This window comes from Microcaecilia unicolor, chromosome 4 (genome assembly GCF_901765095.1).
Source record: "Microcaecilia unicolor chromosome 4, aMicUni1.1, whole genome shotgun sequence".
NCBI classification, from domain to species: domain Eukaryota; kingdom Metazoa; phylum Chordata; class Amphibia; order Gymnophiona; family Siphonopidae; genus Microcaecilia; species Microcaecilia unicolor.
The window spans coordinates 274572092-274598927 of NC_044034.1; the positions used below are offsets into that span (position 1 = coordinate 274572092).

The 26836-nt window shown below is 39.8% G+C and overlaps 1 protein-coding gene across 5 annotated transcripts in view; it reads left to right on the plus strand.

Annotated features, from left to right (window-relative positions):
• FANCB (FA complementation group B) overlaps window positions 1-26836 on the plus strand; it is a 37911-nt gene that overhangs the window by 2196 nt on the left and 8879 nt on the right. For 3 of the 5 annotated variants that reach the window (XM_030201568.1, XM_030201567.1, XM_030201569.1), the window contains exons 2-6: window positions 1225-2274; window positions 9723-9878; window positions 16265-16360; window positions 19932-20060; window positions 21569-21735. In XM_030201568.1, the coding sequence (XP_030057428.1) occupies window positions 1333-2274; window positions 9723-9878; window positions 16265-16360; window positions 19932-20060; window positions 21569-21735 (1490 nt within the window). In that variant the 5' untranslated portion in view covers window positions 1225-1332. The remainder of the gene's footprint in view (window positions 1-1224; window positions 2275-9722; window positions 9879-16264; window positions 16361-19931; window positions 20061-21568; window positions 21736-26836) is intronic. The other 2 variants (XM_030201570.1, XM_030201566.1) reach the window with 1 other exon arrangement.

The following is a 26836-nucleotide window of genomic DNA, read 5'->3' on the forward strand; positions in this document are numbered from 1 at the left end:
GGGGGGGGGGGGGGGTCAGGAAGGGTGCTAGACGACCGGGGGGGGGGGGCTGGGGTTGAGCATTGCTATGTTGGGGGGGGGGGGGGGTTGGGAGTGTCAGGACCTGTGATGGGAGGCCTCCAGGCTTTTTTTTGACAACCCGGACCTGTCAAACTTCTTCTGTGGGAGGATTGTCTTCCCGCAAAAGTACTCCTGTGACCAGAGCTAATAGCATGCAAATTTAAGCATGCTATTAGCTCTGATCATAGGGGTGTTAATGCCCCATGCTTTTCCAGTGCTGATTTTAGAGCACTGTTTGGAACAGCGTGGGGCTTCTGAACATCTGCCTGTGTGTCATTGCTATCCAGTGTTTGTGCCATGCGGAAGACAAGCAGGATCAGAGGAGGTGGTGAGATGGAGCGATGGTCTCGATTTTGCAGGCCTTGTGTTCCAGAGCCCCTGCCGCTGAGAGAAAGATTATGGCTTACTAAGCAGCAGTAATATGTTTTAAACTTTCCTGTAGTCTCATGTTCCTATGGTTGAGGGGAAGAGTGAGGACTTAAGAGGAAGCAATCAGCAGAGGGAAAAAAAAACCTGAGGTGCTGTGAAGAGAGCTACTTGACATGGCCATGTACAAAAAGAACTGAAGGGGCACCCCGAGGCATTTCTGTCCTCTACCCTCCATCCGCTCACAATGACAGGACATATCTTACCTCTGCTTAAGGTTATGGCCGGTCATGGGCGATTATTGGGGGAATAAAATTTAGATGTTAGGGTTTTCTGGCCATGAAGTGGGGGGGGGGGGGGGGGTATGGCAATTATTAGAGAGAATACGGTATACTGCATACAGTACCTGCGCTTGATATAGCTTCTGTTTACACAATCAAAGAAATCAGGTATGTCTGACAATTTTCCTCTGCTGAAAGCTATGTTGATTTGAATCCTGCTTCACCATCCTTTCCTTAAGAAAGGCTGTATTAATTTTCTCGCCTCCATATTTTCATAGATAATGAGCTGAGAAATTTAAAAACTTGTGAGTTGTAGACCAAGATCACACCAAGATCCTGTTTTTTAAAATACTTTTTTTGTTATTGGATGCCTGTATTAAGAATTTCTTATAAACTGCACATGATTGCTTACTGTTGTGTAGAAACATGCGTATATGTCAAGTGTGTGTGTATGTTATTTTTTTCGTGTCGGACTTCTCTAAAGTTCATGTTATAGTGAAGTATGTTTACTTTTAAGGTTGATAAAGCCATCTTGTCCAAACCTTGATCTGTGTAAAGGTCTTGTAATAAATGATTTAAAAATCCAGGCAAGCGAAAGTGGAAACACTGGAAAAAAAAGAGGAAAATGTCTGATGGTGTAGAACAAGAGAAAATTTTGAATTACAATGGAACAGTCCTTACTTTCCATCTTTCAAAAGCAACATTTGAGGAAGGAGGAGTTGATAAAACAGCCACCCTACATTTCAGAAGAATGCTTTTTAACCCTGCTGCAGGTGTGTTTCTTCAAAAATCAACAGGATTCTTTAACATTCCAGCTATCTATGAAGGTGCTGAAATAATTTCTTTAAGTTGTACAGCCGACTACAGAACAGGAATGAATTTACCCTGCATTTTGTTAGGGAAAAGTAAAAAGCACAAGGAAACTAAATATTTGCTACTACTGCTTCATGCCTCTGATGAATTTGAGTGCTACGTAAATTTTAAATTGAACTATAAAATGAACGATGTACATTTGGTTGCAGGTCCAATGGTTTTATGGATGCATAATGATCAATTATTTTACCTGTCGCCCAAAACTCACATAATAGTAAGCGTTCCTGTTAAAATTTCCTCCATTAAATGGGTGAACGAGATTGAAGATGAAGGCATTGTTGTACTAGGGGTAAAACATGCCCATTTTCCAGATGGTGAAGATGAAAAAACCTTCCCAACATCGGACTCTGTTATTTGGCGGAGTGAGTTTGTTGCATATTCTGTCGAAAAGCAGAAAGTAATGAATGCAACTTGTTTCCTGCCTCATGCGTACAGCAGCGTGGTAACCTGCATGGATATTACCCATGTTTGCAGGCCTGAGATGGTAAATGGCCAGTTCAGTACATCAGTGGTTGTAGCAACTAGCAATAAACAGTTGGTCTTGTTCCAGGATGGTGTTCCTGTAAATGTCTTCCAGCTTCCATGTGCAGAACCCTGTCGATTACATACAGCTTCAACAAGCAGAGGGGATTTGCTCCTGGTTGTGGCATTTGCTTACAACAATGTATGTGCAGTGTGGAAAGAAACCTGGCAGGTATGGGTTGTTTATTTTCCATAATTTCTGTATTGCTAATCATTAGTTTTTTTAAATTGGACTTTTCTTGTTTGTTCAAAGTATGTAGTGACCACTATTCCCTCTAAGCTGAGCAGGAGTCTTCCAACTAACTGCATTGCTGCCGGGGGGGGGGGGGGGGGGGGTAAATATTATAATATTCTGTTTTTTAACAGTATAGACAGGCAGGTTCCCTGGAGTCCTCAGCTTGTCCCTCATTATTGAAAATGTAATAATGAAATAACACCTCCCACTGGCAGGGCTATAGGTGGAAGACTCCTCAGCTTAGAGGGAACAATGGTTGTGACACTAGTCCATATAGCATGATGCCATGATTTGGCTGATACAATTCAATCTGCACGTTAAACACTGCCCAGTTCTTGTTATCAAGGGGCAGTAGTGGGGAGATGGAGCTACTGTTCACTACCTTTCACTCTTATCCTTCGTCCATATCTTAATCACATACCGTAATTAAGAATAGAAAGTGTCTCTCTATGAGCAATAGTCTACAGCATTTATCTCATGATACTTTGCCTGTTTCCACCGTATGCTTAATTTTAACTTGCTTTCATTTTTTTTTTTATGCACAATAAGCAGTTTTCCCTAAGTGTTTTAGGGGTCCTTTTACTAAAGAGTGTTGAGTCCTAAAACGTGTGGGGAAAATTTGCCATTTTCGTTGCGCTAAACATGTGTTTTTTTAATGCGTTTTCTTTTTTCAGAGAGAACAGGTGTGGAAGCGTTGTTCAGGTTCGACTTAATGTGAGGAGTGTGGTAGCCGTGTTAGTCCACTCTTAAGGTTATCAATGTTTTATTTTGTTTGATTTCTATTGATAGACTTAATGTGGAAATACGTGGCGCCTCTGAAATAGGAGGTGTTAAGTGCTCCCGTGTTCATTTGCAGTTGCGGTATACTAATGACATTAGCACATGACCTACAAATGAATCAAGAAAGCCTCATTTTACCGATGCATTAAATATGGGCTTAGTGCGCAGGGAAGGTCTCATGTTAAAATTCGCTAGTCCTATTTTTTTTAACACATTTTAGTAAAAGGGTACTTTAGTTACTTGTTCAGGTTATATTGGGCATTCACTAAATTCCATTTTATAAACCAAAATAAGATGACATTTCTGTAGGGAAGATGGATTGGAGTAAATAAAGCATCGTATGTTGCTTCTATTTGAAATACATGTTTTCTTTTTGTCCTCTTGACCAGTCCAGACAAAAGGGTTATGTCACCCTACCAGCAGATGGAGGCAGAAAAGCAGAACTTTCCAGTGATATCACCAGTACAAGGAATGTTGCAACCTGGAACTTGTTAATGTTTCTTTTCTTCCAGCAGATGATGTGGGTTGGTCTGGTGCAGCAGAATTATTTGAGCAAGGCCTGACTTCAACACATACAGACAATTCAAAATACTGCAGTCAGATTGATTTTACTCCTTACATAAATATGATAGGTCCATATAGAATTTAGAAATCCTTCATTGACTCCCCATGGGCCAGGACTTTGTTTAAATTTTCTTGTACACTATTCAGGATGATTGTCCTGAGAGTTTACTGTTTCCTTATGAATTCTCAAGTTCCTCTAGGAGTAGAAGAACTATAAATTGCTCTCCTTTTGCCTTTCCTTCTGTTAAGGGTGTTAAGAGGTTTAGCATATGTGATACTTATTTGTTTATTATTTATTAGGATTTATTTACCGCCTTTTTGAAGGAATTCACTCAAAGTGGTGTACAATAAGAATAAATCAAACATGAGCAGTAGACAATTACAGCAGTAAAAATATTCAAATATCAATACAAAGTATGGCATAGTACACTACTTACAATGTCGACATATACTTAATAGAATATTTTAATTGATAGTGTAGGGTATAAGCAATGATGGAACATATAGGTAAGAGAAGTTAGAAAGTAAGGTGACTAATTTTAACGAAAGTTGCAGATGAGGTCAGAGAGATGGTTAAATTTTATCTCAGCTAGGGTAGGAGTGAATAAACACATCCTGCTCCAGTATGTGCAGCCCGTATCACTCCTTGTGTGTGTGAGTGAGACTAAGTTAGTTCTTCCATTAAAGGCAGGGTTGAAGAGGCAAGCTTTCACCTGCTTCCTGAAGTAGAGATAGTCTTGTGTTAAGCGGATTCTTTCAGGGAATGCATTCCAGAGTGTGGGGGCTACTCCAAAGAAGGCTTGCTTGCGAGTATCACATCATGTAATGTCTTTTGGAAAGGGTGTGGTTGAGGAGAGGACCTTGGTGTCCCTGGAGGTGTGTAGAGGATCATCTATTCTTCAGGTACTGGGGTCCATTTCCTTTAAGGGTCTTGAAGGGCAGGCATAGAGTTTTAAATTTAGCCCTGTGTTGTATTGGTAACCAGTGCAGTTTTTGCAACCTTCTATTAGTCTTGCTGCAGCATTCTGAATCAATTGGCGCTGGTACAGGCCCTTTGTAGTGAGACTGTTGTAGAGTGCATTACAGTAATCCAGTCTTGATGTCATCGTGGCATGTACAACTGGGATAAGATTTACCTTCTCGGTGTAGGGAGAGAGGCAGCATAGCTGTTGCAAATAGTAGAAACAGCTCTTGAAGGTTTCTTGGATTTGGGGAATCAGAGTAAGTGTTGAATCTAACTGCATTCCAAGGTTCCTGATTTGTGATTTGAGGGGGAGTTTGTACTTCTCAAAAGAGATTTTGAGGTCTGGTTTAGCCCATTCTTGAATTGATGTTATAGGTAATCGGTTTATTCAGGGCTGTAGATAAGTCAGGTTCAGTAGGTATGAGTAGCTGCACATCATCCGCGTAGATGTAGAACCGAGTGTCCATTCACCGAATCAGCTCTGCTAATGGCTTGAGGTAGATATTGAACAGAATAGGTGACAGTATCGATCCTTGTGTTACTCCAGAGGTCAGTGCCCATGGTGGTGATGAGTTGCTGACAAACATGGATTGTTGTTTGTCTTATAGGATCTGAACCAAGCAAGTATTGTTCCATTATGCTTATTGCTTATCAAGCCCTCAAAACATGGCTGTCGTATGCAACTTGTTTTTTTGATTAATTTAGAAAGATGCTTAAAACTGCTCTTTTTAAAGACTTCCTTGCTATTTTTGGTTGGGTTTTGTTTTTGTTGTTGTTTCTTTTTTTACTTTTTTAAGAGGATGTGATCGTAATCTTATGTAAACTACTTTGAACCGAATTGGTGTTGGCAGTATTGTAACCTATAACCTTTCCCAAGGTGCAGTCCATGGCATGTCACCCAATAAGAGTCCTTTTACTGGTGTCGGCTCCCAGGGATTGGTCCATGTTATTTTTGCTCTGCAGGAACCTCTTAGGAACAGAATTGTGATTTGGAAGTCAGTAGGCTTGACTTAGCATCTAGCCAAAACCCACTTTGATTTCTTAATTTTGCTTGCCATGACACTGACACGCTGTTATGATATATCTGATTTGACAGTGATGCATTGGTGGAATACTATATGTCTATACCATAAATATGAAGGGGTATTGCTAGAAAGGCAGGGAGATACTTTCTTGTGTCTCCAAAATCATCCAATTCAGCCCAATAATTTTTGTACTTCATATGCGAATTGTCTTATGATTACCTCTGATACCTATGTTTTGTTGTTTTATTGTTTCCTGTTGATTCTTATATTTCTTTTTCTTGAAAATATTAATAGAGGTTTGAACTGGGGAAAAAAACTCTACTCAAAGTTGTATGTTCTCCATAGAAGTTTCCAAAATGTTCATCAAATTTAGACTGTCAGGTATATCCCTTTTGAGGGTTCTACCCCTTGTTATTTCAGCTTATAAGGAAAGAGAAACACTTGGAAAGGAGGAATAGTCCACTCAGTCCCAGAGTTTCCTGAAGCAATCTCTAAGAGCTCTTTTGGGGATACAGAAGGAGTCCGTAGGAAGTTCAAAACCCTTAAATTCAAATTTCTGGTCTTATTCTCCAAACTCTCCAGTCTGTTATGCCGTGACAGATCTTGACTATCACTCCCAAAGATTCCAGAACTTGAATGGAAATCAAAATGGCTATAATTAAACAGCCACCAAGCCAAAGTTTCTCTTGAGTTGTCAAATGCACAAATTCCAGAGCTAGGTGAGAGGCTGATGGTACTCAACATGGATCTTAATAATTGCATATAAACAAAGTAGTGCTTTGGTCAGATGCACACATGAGGTTACTGCAGAAAAGTCGTCTGGCCTTGTGGTCCCCAGGAGGAATGGAGATATTTGAGAAAAGGAGAATTTTTATTTTGCTTGCACCACTTCAAGTTCAGAGTGGAGCACCGTATGTAGCAATTAAAAATATAGCATCAATCTAAAAATTTTTATATTTGTAATGTATGCTAACTACAGCATAAGTATAAAGCCTCTATAAAACTTTTGGCAACATGTTTGTGGTAGTGTGGATCTGTGACTGGTTTGGAAAACTCAATAGAGCCACATGCAAGGGTTGTCAGTAACACAATTGCTTTATTAAGGGCAAAACAAGGATTTTCCACACCTGTTCTCTCCACAGGCTAGATACTTTAAGCAAACAATCATTTGGAGCTTCTCTCTAGTTCCTTTGAGCCTTATCTCCAACAGGCTCCAGTGTACACTACCTTTCTCTCATGTCTCAGGATCCCTACATCCTGTCCCAGACAGGGCTTCCATAGGTACAATACACAGTCGTTTTCCTTAACTTCAATACTCCTGTAGTCTCTCTGACAAGGCTTCACAGGTTTAATCAACACTCACTCTGTTCATCTTAAAGTTCTAGGAAACTTCTACTTACCTCACTGAAACTTCTGCTTCTGGCAAACACAGGTTTATCAATGTCTGCTGGAAGCCGCTCCTCTTCCTCAGTCTCTCCCAAGGTACTGCAGCCAGTGGGAACATCCCGGGAGCATTCCTTCACTCAGGCCTCCCTGATTTGTTTTGCCCCAAGGCATTTAACCACTTCCTTGCCTGAGCCCTGCCCCTCAGCAGGTTAGCGTCACCTGCCATAAAATGGCTGAACTTCAACGTCAATGAGAGAGTTTTCTTAGGAAAACTGCCGCTATACCAATCCCTCGCAGTGTTATAGAATGAGGGGTTAAACCTTCAAGTAACAGCTGTGACATAACAGAGTAGTGTTTTATACGTATGCATAAAGGAAAGAGAAATGCTGTAAAGGACAGTGATTGTGCATTGTGACAAATGGAGTAGATGACTGATGGGGATATAAGATTAAGTAGCTGTTTGGAAACAGGGTTGGGGAGCAAGCAAATAGTGACCTAACATGATCATTGATCTTCAATTCTTAAAAAGTCATACTGGTTATTTAACTAAAACTTTAGCTCTTTGTCTTTTTTTGATCATTGAATTTCAAATATTTTTATTCAGGACTGACAAAATTGTGTAACATTGCCTTTAAAAGCATTTCCATTATTTTTCTTAACCGTTTAATGCTTTTTATATTTGTAGACTTGTCATTTTGGTATCATTAGTGCTAATTCATAATTGGAGTCATTAATCAGTGCTGGGTCCTAACCTACGACTGAGCTTAAAAGTACAGGAGATCAAATTTGTTTTTTCAATAAATAGAAATAGTTCAGACAAGCACTTTAATTTTTGCTGCAGCAATTTGTATTCATCATTAGTTAGCTGTCATTCAGTGTTGAAATTATTTTTGCATTTTATGTAATACATGCACATTTAGAATTTTATTTCTCAGAAATCATTGGCTTTTGCTGTTCACATTTCCCTTTCCAGGAAGCCTGGTTTCTTTACCCCTACCCAACATGAAATGCTGTCCCCAGTGACCTGGTTACTCTCCTTCAGATTTCAGACTGTACCCAAGTAGCCTAATACTACTTACACACTGCCTTCCACAAACATCTTGATCAGCAAGATTCAGGGTCCCAGGTTTCTCACCCCTACCATACACTCCTGGAGGCTTTCAGAAAAGAGGGTTTGCCTCTCCCTCCAGCCTGAAACTTGTCAGATCTCCAAAGGGGTAGGGGACTTGGGAAGAGAGGAAAGCAATGTGTCAGAGCCCTAGAGTTGAGGAAGGGGAGTGTGTGGATAGGGGGGCTATAACAGTAACAACCTTTCATGTCCAGTAGTGAGGGAGGGAGGTGGCCAGACTGCTGGGGACAAACTTTGAATTTTGAAACACAAGTAAGGAGATTGAGGTCCACTGGCAGTAATGCATGCATTGTTACGTTCAAAATTGGAGTTTAACACTGAATTTACTAAAGGCTTACATCCTTTAAGAAACAGGACATTACATTTGCAGCTAAAGCCCATATTAGAATTTGCCATTGACATGGTTTAATAAACACTCCTATGTTGCTTCGATACAATATATACTTCACATTTGTAGTACCGCCTTTGCTAACTTGCAGATCAAGACGGTTTACATTCTAAAATAAGGAATAATCAGAAAAGAACTATAAAGTCTGGATAGGAAAGAAGGGCCATTCATTCAAGACAAAACACACCAAGTATAGAAGGGAAGGAAGGGAGGGAGACAAAGAACTGAGAAGGGCAACCAGAAGGGCAGGAAAGATGGGAAAAATTTGGCACTCCAATGACAGGGACAGCCACAGTGAGATGGAATAGCAGGTTTTAAGGGCAATTGAACGTATCAAACGATGCTTCAGCCCAGAGTTTGGAAGGGAGAGAGATCCAGGAAGAAGGTACAGCAAAGAAGACATCATGGTGACGGGTGGATTCCAGATGGACTTGTTTGGGACCTGGGAGCACTAAACAGTGGTCGTTCATAGAGTGAAGTGAGCAGGTGGGAGAATACAGAATAGTGTGACAAGAGGTAGGGGGGAAGGCCCATCCTAAGTGCTTTAAAAGTGAGTGAGAAGTTTAAATATGAAAACATGATTCTCTGCTCTACCGGAAGCCAGTGATAGGACTCGAGTAAAAGAGAAGAATGATCATGTCGACGGGCATGACAGAGGAGTCTAATTGCTGTGTTTTTGTAGCGACTGCAACTTTTTTACCTGAGAACAAGGACAGCCTAGATAGACTATGTAGCAATAGTCAAGTCTGCTGATAAGAAGTGAGTGAAAAGAGAAGAGTAAAATACCGCATAACAGATCATAGTTGTCTGAGGAAAAAGAAACTGATCTTGAAAACATTTGATACATGAGGGAGAAAAAGAAAGGTGGGAGTTGAGAGTAACGACTAGATAATGGAAGGACTCCACCAGGTGGATAGTGGTTCCAAAAAGATGTAATGGGAGATTGTGGTCTTAAAGCCAGTTCTTCGTTCTCTTTTCTTTTGCAATTTCTAGTTGAATGATGTTTATATTGATTTGATTTGATATTCTGCTAAGGCACAAAGTAGATTGCATAAAATACAAATTATGCAGTTTTCTAAATGACTGATGGAGGATGAAGTAAACAGCACATCCTATCTGCATTTTAATTTAAATTTGTTTTAATTCTAGGTAGCTTCCAGTTGGCAAAATGTGAAATCTTTCCTAGTGGATGATTTTATTGGCACTGGGACAGAACAAGTATTGTTGCTGTTTAAGGATGCTTCTTCCAGTTCAGATTGCTTGAATATGTTCCAAATAACAGATTTTGGTGAAATTAATTATACAGTAAGTTTTGTTGTCATGTTTTTATGACTATATCTAATACATTTTTAGAAGATGCATTAAATAGCTTGCAGCTTTCAACGTGCTCAGAAAATTTATGACCATGTTATAAATGTTTTGTGATATGTGTAATCATCTCTATATAATATTTAATAATACAATGCAATATGATGTACGTATTATAGTGTTCCTTATCTTCCATGCCACACCTTTCCAGGCGAGTGGGTTATTGCCCCCTCCCAACAGAGAGAGAGTTAAACTCGGAGCTGATTTCATCCCAGTTATAGGGGACTGGTGCTTCCTTTATCTCGTAAGTATTTCTTTGTCTTCACCTCAAGGTGCAGCAGCTACGAGTAGGCCAGATTACTGGTGGAAAATAGACAGAGTCTAATCTTTCTGAACTTATTTTTCCTCGTCCCTGCTCCCTCTTGGGAACCAGTTCTATTGGGGTCTAAGTTCCCACTCCAGTGGGTCCGGAATTGTGTGCCTAAGGGCAAGGTATCACTTGAAAAATTTGTCAGAATGGGTCCAAATTCCTCATGAGGAAGGGAGACAGTGAAAAAACACATGAGGCATTCTACTACTGGGCACCTCCATTTAAGCCTCAGGGACACACGATAGAAGCCTATTCTATAGCAGAAAACCTGGGTGCCCAGATTCCTTTATAGAATATTAGTGTAACCCATTATTGATACAGCAGCAAAAGATAGAGCATCCACAGCACAGAAGGACAAGCAAACCAGAAAAAAATTGCTAAAGGCCTCCAAGAAAGGGTGAACATAAAACCTTTAATGACGGACCCAACCCGGGCCGTGTTTCAGCGTAATGCCTGCATCAGGGCTGAGCCTTTAGTAAAAAAAAATAGGTGCCCTGAATAGGGCAATCGCATCACAAAGTACTGAACGCTTCTCTAGGACTGACCCCTGATGTAAGCGTTACGCCAAAGCACAGCCGATGGCAGGTCCTTCATTAAAGGTTTGATGATCACCTAATCTTAGAGGCCTTTGGTGATTTTTTTTTTTCCTGGTTTGCTTAACCCGTTCATTGGCACAGCTAACATTTACGTGCCTGCAGTTACACCAGCCATAGAGCTGGCATAAGTGTGGGTGCCTAAATGTGGCAGGGATGCGTGTTACCAGGAGTCCTGCCCATGCTCACATCCCCCTTGCATTTACATGCTAAATTAAACATGCTGCTACAGAATAGCAATTAGGAGCCATGCTGGTGCATTCCACAAATAAGTATACACCTATGTGTAAGTGCTAGTATTTAGACATTTATGCATTGGCCTAGATTAGTACAGAAATAGGCTTGATTGGACTGGGGTGATGTCCAAGAAAAAAATGATGCAATTCATTTTTATGAGAGAGCTGCTTCTGCTGCATAGAAACATTGATACACTAGCCCACTCCTCAAATCACTTCACTGGCTCCCTGTCCGCTTCCACATAAACTTCTCTTACTGACCTTTAAATGCATCCACTCTGCGCCCCCCCATTACCTCTCCACTCTTATCTCTCTCTACATTCCTCCTCGTGAACTCCGCTCACTGGACAAATCTCTCTTGTCGTCCCCCTTCTCCTCCACTGCTAACTCCAGGCTTCATTCCTTTTATCTTGCGGCACCTTATGCCTGGAACCCTCTTTCCAAACCCATACGTCTAGCTCCATCTCTACCTGTTTTCAAATCTATGCTGAAAACCCACCTTTTCACTGCTGCTTTTAGCTCCTAGCTACTACTCAATTGCTGTCCCCGTGTCCCTTCCTTCCTTCTCACCCATTACTCTTCATCACCTATTACTTCATTACCCATTACTTTTCATCACCCGTATCTGTCTTGTCTGTCTGTATTATTTAGATTGTAAGCTCTTTTGAGCAGGGACTGTCTGTGTCAGATGTTCAGCGCTGCATGCGTCTGGTAGCGCTATACAAATGATAATAATAATACACTGAAACATAGCACTTAGTAATTGTTCCTTTAAAACTGGCTTTCTCTTCTCCTCTGCTTTCTTGATCACAGGCAGAACCAGAATCTCACACCAATACACAGATGTAAACATCTTCACCAACAAGCAGTTTAGGCAATATGGTTCTCATATATGCATGGTCTTCATTTAATCAAATATCAGCTTTTGACCTTGGAAAAATTATATCTACACTCAAAACTACTCCTTTAATGGCAGACACCTTTCTCCCTTCCTTAGGGGGGCCCTTTTACCATGCTGCCGGAAAAAGGGCCCTGCGCTAGCGGGGGGCCGTGTTTCCCACGCACCAGGGCCCTTTTTACCGCAGCGAGTAAAAAGACCCCAAGCACACATGGCCAAGCAACGGGGAGCCCTTACTGCTACCCATTGAGGTGGCGATAAGGGCTCCCGCGCTAACCAGGCGTTAACCGCGCGCGGTGATACCCGATTACTGCTGCACATGCCATTTCCAGCGTTTTTCTTTTTTCCCCTGGAAATGCACGTGCTTGGGGCGCGACTACCGCCAGCAGCCGCTTTGGGCCAGTGATAGTCCCAGAAGAGCGAGCGGTAAGCCCGCTTTGGCCTTACCACCACTCTATAAAAAGGGTCCCTTAGTAAAGAATGACCTCATTGGATTGGACATTCCAATATTGGTCATGATTAACAATAATTTATTATCTAGATATTCTAACAAGCTGGAAATATTCAATTTTTTTGACCTATACTGGAAAAAAACCCTTAAATCTTGTGGATGTGACAAATTATTGACCTGTTTCAAATCTTCCAATTATCTCAAGCTTTCAAAAAAAAAAAAAAAAACAGTTCGTAATCAACTTAGGACTTCTTTTATAAAGCCACGCTAGTGATACTTGCGTGGCAAATGAGAGGAGGCCCATAGGAATTGAAAGGGCTTCGTTTCATTTGCCACACAGGAATCGCTTAACACAGTTTTCAGATATTTATTCATTGACCTTCAGGGTATCCCAGGGCTCAGTGTTGGCCCCACCCTTGTTTAATCCAGTGTTAAAGCGGAAACAGTGATCCAGAGTCTGGATTGTAGTAGCTACGTTTTTGCAGATAATGTAAAGATAGTTGTGTATGTTGATCTTACAGTCGCAAAGTTTGCATATTTGAATCGCTGTCTAGATGAATTAGCAGATTCTCTTTTGTTTTGTAGTGGACTTAATGGGATTTAATTTAAATCTAATCCTTTGTGGGTTGATTGGAATCTACTGCTTTCTGTACTGATTATTAAGAGATAGACAATATCTATGAAGGAACACCTTATTTTAAGTGGGGGGGGGGGGGGGGGTAAGTTGGATTAGTTTTTCACTTTTGAACACCAGCTATCACTGGAGGTAAGTTCATCCTTTTTTGTCCTTTTAAGCAGATTAAGGCTGTGAAATGATTTTATACTGAGAAGGATCTTAAAACATTGGCATTTGCCTTTTTGGACCAGTAAAACTGTCCTACTGCAGCAGAAAGTTCTGCCTTAACTTTGAGACATTTCTGAGTACTTTATTTTTGAGCAAGATGAAGCTCCAGCACATGAAGCTCGCAAAACAGTTCAGCTCATAATGAAACTCCAAAATTCATTGAGCCAGCAGCTCAGTGGCATCAAAGGCCTTGTGACTATGTCAAGGTTGAAGGAGGACACTGAACACAAATTATGAATTTACATTAGTATGATTTTTTTTCTTAGTTGTTTCAAAGGTCAATGTTGAAACAATTGCAAAGTATTTTGAACTATTTTGAACTCCCCATGATACTAATGTAGTTTCAAAGGTCATAATGTTGAAACAGTTGCAAAGTATTGTGAAACTATGTAAGGGGTTCTGTTTTTTTCTGGGCACTAGATATAGATACATATAGCAAATGAATATAGAATAGAGTATAAGCTATATGGAATGCCCCCCCCCCCCCTTCACCCCTGAGATCATAAACAAATCATGCATGTATTTGGGGAACAGGGCGTACAGAGATTAGACTGGAAATGCTGATTTTTATTTTTGGGGGGGCGTTATTATACATTCTATTCATAATGTTATAGGGAGTGCTGACTTTTTTTTTTCTTTTTATGTTTGTAATGTTTTAGTCTATTCTTTTATATTGATTTGAAATGTAAACCCCTTTTTTGTATATTGTATAATAAAATGAACCCACATGCGCGCGCGCACACACACACGTATACATATGTAGAGAGGCTGGCAATGATTCAATGCGGCTTGATCCTTATGGTTTCCCCTTCATGTTGCTCCCACACCTAGTCCTGCTGGACAGGCTTTTAGTCATTTGAATGTATATTTTATATTCCATGTTGTAATATTCTATTGTGAAACCTAGTGACCGAACCATTATAGCTTTCTTAATGGTTGCTCTGTATAGTGACACCTAGTGACTGAACCATGTAATTTGCTACTCATTGCTTTCTGGTGGGAAAGCTTGTCAGCAATAGCTCTTACCTTGGAACAGCAACACCCCATGGTTAAACTGTGAAATCCATTCTTTGAATTCTGTTAACATTGACATCTAATGATTAGATATGTATCATCCTTGGTTTCAGTTTATTATTTTTCCAAACTAAGAGGAATGTTTTTGAGTATTTCTCTTTTTGAAACTGCCAGAGACACACACAGAAGAGTTGGAAAGAATTCCATGAGCCATGCTCTTCATGTTTTCCTCATGTACTGTTCTTTATAGCCCAATGTAATATTGAAAAGAAGTTCCATGTAACACAGGACAAGAATGCCAATCTGTCTGGGGCAAAATAACTCTGAAAATGTAATGATCAGAAAACACATAAAGCCAACAGATACACATATATCCATACATCTGCACACACACTGGCACATGCAATCATAGAAGGATTGGAAATCACATAAGAATATAAGGATCTGTCAAGCTCAGTATTCTGTTTCCTGTTTCCAATAGTGGCCAATCCAGTTAGTACCTGGGCAAGATACTACTACTACTTAACATTTCTAAAGTGCTGCTAGGGTTACACAGCGCTGTACAGTTCCGAAAAGAGTAAAGCAAATTTTATGCTGCTTTATCCTAGAATTAAGAAGTGGATTTTCCCAGGTCCATCTTAATAATGATTTATGGACTTTTCTTTTAGGAACTTTGCCAGACCTTTTTTAAAACCCTGCTAAGCTAACTGCTCTGGCAATGAATTTGAGTTTAATTATATGTTGAGTGAAGAAATATTTTTGAAATTTACTATTTAGTAGCTTTTGCATGTCCCCTAGTCCTTGTATTCTTGGAAAGAGTAAATGAGCTAAGAGTAAATGAGTAATTCATGACTACCCATTCTAGAAATAGTATATGTAAACCACTGTGTATTTACAGAAAGGCAGTATATCCAGTGTGGAATAAACATAATTTAGTAATATAATTTTTTAATGGTCCAAAGTATAAGCAGCAATTTTTTTTTTTAATGAGCTTTTCCCATATGATCAGTGGACATTTTGAATTCATGAGCTTCATTGCCACTAATGTGTTGCGAGTTTGTAGTATTTGTACAGGAGGTAAGAGTTGTAATACTTTGACATCCCTTATCTTGTTCCAACAAATATACCTTGTGTGGAGATGATCTCTTTTATAGATGCTATTTTGTTGAAACAGGCAGATACCCATTATTAGACAATGACTCACATTCTCTGTTTCCTACAGTTACAGTGTGAAGTATCAGTACAGTTTAATGGATACTGAACTAATTATATGTTTCATTTACTAACTTGTTAGAGTTGGTGTGCATTCATTTAAGTTATACAAATAATTAGTAGAGATATGCCATTGAGAATGACAGAGCTTAAATGTATATTAATGTGTGTCAACATGTTAACACACATAAATGAAGATACCAATTTCTTTAAGATTTGTACTGAATTTTGGGCCCTGTTTACTAAGCAGTACTATAGGCACGTTAACGTTGTTAACGCACGTTAACCATGTGCATGTCTACAATATCCCTATAGGCACCTACATGGTTAGCGTGCGCTAAGTGTAGGCACACTAAAAACACTAACGCACCTTAGTAAACAGGGCCCTTTGTTTCTAATGTTGAAGCAGACACTTTTAATTACAGCTGGACTATGATATAAAATAAGATATTTTAAATAGATTAGTACCACTAAAGGCACACTATATTCACACTTATTTTTGTTTAAATGGGAACTATAGTCTATATTTGTCACTTGAAGATTAGCCAAATGAAGCTGATATTTAAGATCTTGAAATTTTAATTAAACTCTGATAAACAGATCTGTAGCATGTCGCCCACAATTCTTTGAGTATATTATTAAATTTTAATTGCATATTGTGAGATTTGTAGCTTTTTAATTCATTATCAATATATTCCTCAGTAATTGTACAATTATAGGTAATGTCTCAATATAGTAATTCAGATAATGTGTTTCCCTCTCTAGAGTGATGCATCTGAGTGCACCAAGCATGTTCTTGCTGAAGATGATGTACAAGAGAACCGTTTCCTTACTATTCAAGCTCTAGAAGCAAGGTTGCAGGTTTGTATTAGTGCTTCAAGTGTGTGTAGAATAAAGTGTGCTCTTTGAGCTATGCTGTTGCACCTAATATTGTGGTTAATATGCTCTTAGCTGTGTGACAGCAACCCCTTGATAAATGGAGCAAGGAAGCAATTGCCTCTTTGCTTCATATATCAGTATGACCTGGGACCCCACCAGTTTCTTTCTCATAACCCCCCTCCACCCTTTCCCCCAGACTGTCTTTCTCTTTAACAGCATGATAACACAATTCAAGCCCTAGTGTCTTAATGCTTTTTCATAATGGAACCAAATCTCCTTAAATAATCCAACATATTACATCTTTTAACAAAACAGGTCTTTATCCCCACCAACTTACCCCACTCTATAATCTGACCTTTGGCTTCTGAACACCACTGAGGGGCTCATTGTCAAAGCACTTAGACTTGCAAAGTTCCATAAGGTACTATGTAACTTTTAAGTTCTTTTGAAAATATACCTCTAAATCATCTATCCCACACATACACTCCCCTCCATCACAAATGTCTTACTGTTGAAACCACTTTATTTGGCATCCAGCTGTCATACATACCGCAACATCTCTCAGATATTTCCATATGGGTCTTGCAAGTTTTTGTCATAATCCCCCCCCCCCCCCCCCCAACCTTCACCCGTTCTCATATCCATCACTATCATGCATCTGATGAGCTTGGAAGCCTGCCATCTATTTCCCTTGCTTTGCTATTTGCAGAGCTTCCCAAGCAAGAAACAGTTTGTCCCCCACTTATGCACTACAGTCCAGCTCTCTGTAAGCCTGAGCCATAGGGTGCAGGAAGTTCATGGTGGTCTTGCAGTTTCAAATCTTACAAGACTTCCTGCACAGAGCAACTCCAGCTTACAGAGGCAAATCACAGAGCAGAAGTGGGAGACACATTGTTTCTTATGCAGCTTTGCAAAGGAAAAACATTTGGGACCATAAAATATTAAGTTCCAGGGTGCAATTTCTAGGCTCCATGGTGAATTGGTGCCTGGTATTTGTCAAGCCCTGGGCTACTGGTTGGGAAAGTATATAGAGCAAACATTGTGTAATTATTTCTTGTCCCTTTTCATGTGTGTGTATCTTTGTATGTGTGTGTTGGCTTTTTGCTGTCTAGGAAAGGAAAGGGGAGGAGTAGTTTGAAAAGAGAAGTTCCCTAACCACTACATGTTGGTGTTCTGGGGTGTTCAGATGTGTTGGAAGGGGACATCGGTGGCCAGCAGGGGGAATCATGGAGGATGAATTGGGTGTGAGAGATTGGGGGAACTAGTGCTACAGGATCTGGAGCAGTGATTTCAAAGATACTCCCACATAGCTGAGAGGAGGTGTTCATACATTTGTTTCCCCCATGTGAGGCTTTTTGAAATAGCTGCTCCTATTTGACATAGGTACAGAACCACACATTGAAGGCTGCCTATCATAGAAGAGGCTCTACTTTTGGCTGAGCCTGTTGTAAAATATTGTGGGAATGCTTTATGTCCCAACCTGAACAACTGAAGCTCCCTCTCCACATCTTAATTAGGGCTCATATCTCCTCATTCTGTAACAGATATCGTAAAGTTATGTGCCAGTTTCGTATATCATTTACAGAATACTAGTGCTTATGCTTGTGATTGTTACTTTTAAGTGCATAAGTGCTAGCTGCACATTCAGTGATGTTCTGTAACATAGACATGCAACTCAGTATGTAAATGCAAGAGGGCAGTGCACATGGGCAGGGCTTGGGTGGGGCATTGGTGTGTCCCATATTTAGGTACATACATACATTACAGAATACTATAAGGTTAAGTGCTCTGGTGTATTTATAGGCTGCTATTAACTTGGTGTAAGTGGGTATGCCTAAATGCTTGTGCATAAATACCGACTTATTCTCATATTCTATAATGGAATCTGAGTATTTGCCCTCATAGTATGCACAAAAGTGTGTTTAAGAAGAACCAGTTATTAAAGAATTATCCTGTTTTTTTAACATAGTTTGGAAGTTTGCAAAACTTGACTCTAAAGTGACATCGATGGAGACCCCACAGCACAGTTCATCTCAAAGGAGATAATCACAGGGAGATGGGCAAAGATTGTCATTCTGTACTGTGAGAAACATCAATTGCTCAACTGTAGGGCAAGGTAGTTCTTCTAATGTTTATCAGGCAGTACTGCCCTTAACCCCCCTTTGGAGCCCCAAAGCTAAAATTCTTTACATTTGAAAAACTGTTCTGTTGGGAAATTTGTGCATGCCAAACACTTCAATTCCCTGCATAATTTTCAAAACAGAAGTATGCACGTACTTTCATTTTGAAAACTTGCTGGTACCTTGGCTGGAACGATATGTGAATACTATTTTATTTACCTTTGTTCACAGTTGAAAGTACCACTATGCACTTGTTTATATATCATCACAGTTTGGCCTTTCTGTGTAGCCTCTGCTCAAGCAAATTACTTTATCCAGCAACCTTCATGCATGGTGTATACTTCTGTCTTGCCTCTGGGACAGAAGTAACCTTCTGGAGATCCTGGCCTCGAGTATATTTTTACTCCCCCAGGCAGAATTCCAGGCAAGAAAAACTCTAGCTACTAAATAAGTATTAGACATAATAAATGTTTATTCAAATTGTCAAAGAAGCCAATCAGTAATTACTGAAGTAGTAACAAATAGACTCCCAATACAGTATAATATGTAGCAAATAAAAACAGAGTGTTCCCTAGGACTGTCAATATGTCCACCTCCTAGTGGACGCACTGAGGCTCTCCATCCTCAATTCTGTTTCCTCGTAAATACTTTTTTCTTCCTTTCTTCCTTATCTTAATTATAATTACCCTTCCTACCTAATGAATATGCATCTTTCCAGAATATTCTGTTTCCTGTTATGACGTCTCATGTTCCATCAAAGTCTATCATTTTATTCCCTTATTATATTGGCAGTTAGGGCCTTCATGCACATAAGCATAAGTTTTCATTTGATATAGATTGACCTATGTCCTTGGTATGCAGAGTCATCATTCTAGCCCCCTCCACCCTGTTGTTAGGGCTATAGTTTTTACCCCCACCCTCTTACTTTTCCTTCTGATTGTTTATCTGGATACAGCAGGCGTCCTTAGTCATAGGAGTCTCTGGCTTAGTTGCTGACCAGCAACTTATCACAAGTTAGCATAGGCCAAAATGTCAAACCACAAATTTCTACAGCTTAGAATGGTATTTTTCAGAAAAAGCACATAATTCTCTTGCAAATCTTATGTCTGCTCCCAGCTCAAGAGAAGCAAACTAGCAATATTAGAAATATGTATGGTTTGCACCTTTTCATGGCCTTTATGATATACAATGGCTATTTGCTACAGTCTGTGTTCTTGTCCCAGAGTAGGTGAATTGGCCCTCTTAATGTTAAATGGTTTTTACTAAGGTAAAAAACAACATGCTGCTGTCTCTTTAAAGGGTAAACACCAGGAGTTGGAAAGCAAATGACAGAAAAAAAAGGAGAATAACAAATGTTCAACTATCTGTATGTACAATCAGCTCAAGCACTTCAAAAAGCATTCCAGTGATTCTGCGCTGTGTTTCCATTCAAGGCTGGCATATCTTCTCTGCAAGAACTACAGCAGCATTTGAAGCTCAAGGAGAGAGTGCTCTCTGAATCTTGCAAAGCTTTATTAGATCTTGTTCATGGGAAGGAGCATACATTGCCAAGTGCAGAAGAGGTAAAATAGATATCAGATGTAAAGATGAATATTAATGGCTAAGGAGGAATGTGGATATATAAATTAAGGCCCTCATTTTACAAGCTGTATTCGCATTTGAAATATGCATCAATCGGCACTTCCTTACCCACTATGTCTATAGCTAGTGGTAAGGTCAGACCCCCAATTTTGATTTTGCCGCACATCCATTTTCAGCAAAAAAAATTTTGAAAGGCATTTTTGGTACGTGCGCTGAAAAATATTCCTGCACGCTCCCAAAACCTGCACCTACACTATCGCAAGCCATTTTTTTACTGCGGCTTAGTAAACGGACCCCTTAGCATACAGATAAAGGAAATGCCTGTAGTGATGTAACCAGCTGTTTTTGAACCTTGTGGGCTCTGATTGGCCCAGGAGCTCACTTCATTTGGATTGTACTTGCTTTTGCTCCAGTTTCAGCCCGGGAGAAGAGAGAAATAAAGCTCTTTGCTGAAGCCCTGTAAAACAGTTATATTTGATATCTGGTGAACAGTTATATTTCCTGATCCCCAGGTACTTTTTAGAAAATAAAGAAATGTTTAGATAGTTTTATAATTGATCCATATTTCAGTTACCTGTTGTTTGCTGATTGCACTTTTTTTTTTTTTTTTTTTTGTCCACCATTCAAGTTCCAACAATAAACAATTTTCAGTTTGTAGTAATTTCTGGACTGATAAAGAATCTTAGTGGTTTGTGTGTTGGGTCTGTGAGTGCTTTCTGGGAACTGTGGGACCACTGGGAGTGTGGACTCCATTAAATTAGAAATCACTGGGGATAATTTGACAGCGGAAGACTCGCCCAGAGGCAGTTGTGACCCAGTCGATAGAAGGAGGGTGGTAAGGGCTTCCGCAATAACCGACAGTAATCGGCTAGCATGCGGAGCTGCCCGATTACTGCCAGGTAACTCCCTGCGGAAATATTTTTCACATATTTCTGCTATCACTGCAAATGCAGCTTGCGCTGTGGGTAGAACTACTGCCAGTGTCTGCATTGGGCCGGCAGTGGTTCCTGATTGCCGCGTGGTAAGCCTGCGGTGGGTTTACCGCCGTTTATTAAAAATGTCCCTAAGTGCTTAAATTTAAACTTACCATTAATTTTCCTGATTTTCGATGCAAAGTGCTGAAAACCAGAGTTAAACTTCATCCTAAATCTTCCCACATTGCCACCAAATTTTTAAGATCCTAAATTTAAGAGTCTAGTGAAACTAACAGCATAAATTTAGGAATTCAGCCCTAGTAAATTTTCAGAGGCCACTATAGGAGTGTAAATTTAAGTTAGAATTTGGAGGATTTATATTCTTTACTAGGCCTGTTTCTTATGTACTTAAGGGAACGTTTGGTTAGCACAAAATTGTATTGTTATCGTATATTATCTGCCACTCTTATGTTATTCCTTTAGACCCTGTGGCAGATAATACACAGCAACTGTATTGTCCCACACTATTCCCTTAACAAATTATAACCCTACTGCTGGATTTCTTTTTCTGATAGGAAAACCTAGTTTCTCTTTGGGATGAGGAAGAAAATACTACATGTTCCTTGGATAAAGGTACTCTGTTGGCAATCGAAGACCCAGAGCATCTTGTCGAAAAAGTATGGCAGCGTGTTATGGATACAAGCTTAGTAGTAGGAGTGAAAATTAATGACAAGATTAGTTTGTAAGTACTTTCTAAAATCCTTTTCCCTTAGAAATATTGTAAATCATACAATGGTTGACATAGGTGTTAATATTCAAAGATGTTTTATTTCGCAGGACAGGCTCCTGCTCCATTAAACTCAGCTGATGACAAGCTCAGTCTTGGTCATGTTTAGTTTCAGATGGCGGTGAGACATCTAGGCAGCAATGTCAGACAGGCAGGCTGATACTGGGGCCTGGATTCCTGCTGAAATTTCTGATGTGGAGAAGTAGATCTGGGAGTCGTCAGAATAAAGGTGATACTGAAAACCATGGGATAAGATCAGATCACCATGGGAAGAAGTGTAGATTGAGAAAAGTAGTAGTCCCAAGACAGAGCCCTGGGGTACACCAACTGATAGTGGGATAGAAGTGGAGGAGCATCCACCAGAGTATACACTAAAAGTGCGATGGGGGAGCTAAGAAGAAAACAACGATAGAACAGAACCCTGAAATCCAAGTGAGGACAGCATGTCAAGGAGTAGGCAGTGATCAACATTGTCAAAAGCAACAGATGGATCGAGAAGGATAAGGATAGAATAGAGGCCTTTGGATCTGGCCAGGAACAGATCATTGGAGACTTTACTACTACTACTTAGCATTTCTATAGCGCTGCCAGGGTTACGCAGCGCTGTACAAGTAGCAAGCACTGTTTCAGTTGAATGAAGAGGTGAAAGCCAGATTAATGTGGATCAGGAATAGCTTGAGATGAAAGATAGTCAAGATGGCAGTGAACAGTACGTTCAATTACTTTGGATAGGAAAGGGAGGAGGGAGCTGGGGCGAGAGTATATGGCCTAGCTTTAAGGCTACCACTGGAATAGTGATGGCCAAAGCTATGCAGCCAAGAACAACTGGAAAAAATACTGACTAGGCCAAAGAACAAGCAAGTGAATTAATATTTGAGAATCTGCAAAGAGCAGGTCTGAATAATGACTTCTGACACAAATTGGTACAATTTTTAAATCAAATATAGCATCTGTAATGAAAGATCAGATGAATAAAATGGAGCTTATTAGTTTTGGTATACAATGATACAGAGGTAATACAGAGTTCATGAGAAAAGTATGAAAAGTATTGCAGCCGGAAGATGTGAAACTGTTATCTCAACGCTTCCCAAAACATGTTGATAATTAGCAGTAGCTGAGAACGGAAGGAGGTGGGCACATCCGACAGCAGATCGCATGGGAAAGTATGATCTCAGAAAGTGAGAAAGATTAGGAGCAAGGTTTCTCACCATTCACTTCTATGGAGAGGTTTGTGTATAAAAGAGGGGAGATTTTGGCTCAGTTTGAGAGTCTTCTCCAAAGCTTCTGTCAGACGGCGAAGCCCTGTGCGGATGAAACCAGAATCTGATGTCTGTATTTGTATCAACTTGAAGACCTGTGTTTGGGTAAGAAATAAAATGTACCTATCTATCTAAACCTATCTCTTTCTCTATTTTTATTGATTCTATCTTCTCTTTACCTAACATTTAGCCTAAGGTAGATCACATACAAGTGACACTCAGTTTTGGACAGAAAGCAGTAGTTATGGGAATTAGTTTTCAATTACGGCTCCTAATGCCACCCCCTTATGATTGGGTGACAATGGAGGTCAGAGAAACTATACAGAACCTGATATATGAAATAAGTACCTTTAGTCCCCCGTGTGACGGAGTCAGAAAGAGGTCTATAAAGAGGTAATTAAAAACAGAAGGACAGGTTGGGTCCATTGAAGTGGAGGACATTAGTTCTTTCTATGAATTCTCAAAGTTGAGCATGTAGAATATTTTTTGCTAGCTTAGAAACAAAAGGAAGGTTTGAAACTAGGTGAAAAATAGATGGGCCTGATTGAGATTATGCTTTTTGAGTATTGGTTAAATAAACTGCCTCCATACTGCATGTACTTGAGCTGTCCTCAGACTAGTGTTGATTATAGCTCACTGTATATTTGATAATCCAAGAGAAGGGTTCTTAATTAAGCTGGCAGGAAAAGGGTCAACAAGGGATGTGACTTTTCATAGTAGAGAGGGTTTTTTCTATGTGTAGTCTAGTAGCTATCTTAAAGGAAGGCCATAGTCTGTTTAAATTGTTGAAAAATGAGAGCTGGGTATCATCTGCTTCACCAGTTGTCTATATGTTTATTTGCCCAAGTGGTTTAAAACCGTAATAATACCGGGACCTAGTAAACAAGTGGTCTACAAATAAGCTCCAGACCTGTAATTTGCTATAGAAAAAATGAATTAGGGTAGTACTATATATATTGATTAGATCTAGAACCTGGTACAAGGTTAGTGGTTCAAAAGGCAGCTTCAGAGATAGCAGGGAGATCTAGAAATGATAATGTGCTAACAGTTTACAAAAACATGCAATGATTAACCTAATAGTAAAACATGCAGAGACATAACACAATCATACTCACGCATCTATTATTGTGCTCCAACAAAGGGATCCAAAATAAAAATTACGAATTGGCGGAAAGCTCAACGCTTTGACCGCAAGTGACATTAGGAGAAAGCAAGACAAAAGCTGTAAACAGAAATATGTCTAGAGAGACAGTACAAAAGTAAATAAATACGTAGTGTCAGCTATTATATATTTATACTACTCTATCCCAAATTAATAAAAACTACTCCCCAGAGTGTGCTTCTAAAAACAAGAGTAATCCCAAACTATCTTGTCTGCTAACGGCTATCAGCCATGAGTATAAACCCATGATAGAGCCCCCAAGAAGGGACATTGCAAACACTCCCAAAAAGAACTCAAAAGACCAGCGAACAAGGTCTCGCAAGTAGAAGAGCAGCGGTCCAACGGGGTTCCGCTGGTTTAGGGAATCACACGCGACTAACCATCCCAATGGACCTTTAAAACTTTGGCGGCATCCCACACAATAGCGGCATCCACTCAGCACCCAAGCATGCAAAAATTTCATGGCTAGGCAGCATCCACATTACCTAACTGTCCTAAAAATAATTTAGATGCCCTAGTCAACCTGTATACAATCTCAACTAGTGTCTTAGGCGTCCCTGTATTGCCACAGCGATCATCTATACAGGTAACCCATAGGTGGGCAATAATGCCGAAACCGCAGGCCACTCCGAAAATGGAATGGAAGTCTGCTCCTACAAATTGAGATACCGTCATCCATTGAAGGGTCACCTTCGATGGATGTAAGCCCCCAGGCATCGGTATCAAACCCAATAGTTATAACGTGACACTGGTATATGAGAAAACAATAAAAGTATAGTATGTCCCAGGAAAAAGCCCCTGAAAATTACTATAGAAGTGGTAGAAAAATAGAGAGAAAAACGAAATATTCCAAGGCAAAACAAAACAAATGTAAGCTCTTCGAGGAAGGCACAGTCATAAAAAAGTCATTAGTTGGAACACATTACCAGAACTAAAAATGCCAAAGACATCACTTGTCATGCAGCAATGGAAAATAGAATTTTCTAGCCAACAAGCCAGTGAAAGGAAACACCGATTTCAACAAAAGGCAAGAAAATGTATATTAACAAAGACATTATAACATGTGTAGTCGGGAGTTATAGCCCTAGAATAAATGAAATAAAGTTAAATACATATTAAATACTTTTGGGGCGGGTACCGGATAGGTTGGACGTAGCATCTAAACGGGAAAACATAAGAGAAGCATGTAATTCAATAAATTGTCAAACAGGACGCCAAAATCGTGGTGCAAAGATGACAAGTTAATACCTATAAATATGACAAATTACTCAGAAAAGGAACATAGTAAATAAAATAAACCCAAATGCAATGGCAGGAGGCTGTTGTGCTTAAACAGGTGAAAGGGAAAAAACAAATTAAAACATGTGATGCTTACACCAAAAATGATACGACATGAAACATACATGCTAGTCAGTGACTATGTGTCTAAATGATGACAAACAGGACAGCTGCAGCATTAGAAGGAAAGAGAAGGTTGGGTTATAAAGAACCAACAGGAAATAACTTGAGATGTGAAGCAACGCTGTATTATCATGGCACGCAGCCATTATCTTCTCAATCGGAAAGATAAAACATATTTTATATGCATATCTATTAAGGTAAAAGTAAAGGAATGCTTCTTTAGCTCTTAATGTAACAATAAACCACTGTAATTTCTAGCAACTGTCTGTGTTGGATCCCGGTTTACAATGCTGTCGAGTAAAAAACAGAAAATTTGTTATAAAGGGAGTCATGGATGGTCTCAATTTTACTAACAGAATGTTGCACTAGATCTGATGTTGAAGGTTGAAGAGAGGGTTGGTGAGTAACTAAATGTGATTGTCGTTTCTTAATTCAACTAGAATTAGGTTGGATGATGTCAGTATAATAAGACAGTTTAGGTTTGTTTGTTTTTTTATATCTCCTTTTGGTAGAAAAGGACAACCTAGTTTAGATGGGTTCTTATGTTTTCCACTAGAACTGCTCTGCTGTGCCTGCTTGTTACTGAAGTAAATGTAAGCCTGATGATACCTAGGGTGTTTATGCTTAGTGGCTCTGTAACAGTAACACAGAGGAGCTTCAGCATTAAGCACCTCGGAGTGAATGGAATTGGGGTCCTGCCTTGTAAGCAGTAGATGATGGGCAAGACTTAACCAGTGGTGACTGAAGAATAAAAGAAACTAATAGGTGATCTGTCCAAGGGAAAGGGAGAAAAGTTCTCACCATCAAATGTTTGTTGTGTCTATAGCCCCAGCATCCTCCACAATAAAGACTAAGGCAAAGAAATTTTAGTTTTTCTACTTTTTTTTTTTTTTTGTCACATTTGTACCCCGCGCTTTCCCACTCATGGCAGGCTCAATGCGGCTTACATATTGTATACAGGTACTTATTTGTACCTGGGGCAATGGAGGTTTAAGTGACTTGCCCAGAGTCACAAGGAGCTGCCTGTGCCTGAAGTGGGAATCAAACTCAGTTCCCCAGGACCACCCATTGTATCCCTTCGTTGTGTAGGGTTGTTGTTTTTTTTGTTTTGTTTTGTTTATTAAGAGATTTGCTTAACCACTTTTCCCAAGCAAACAATCAACAAAGCAGTGTACATGTGGTCCCATCTGACTCTGTCATAAGCTTTTTGCTCAAATGTAGCTAGCAGTCAGAC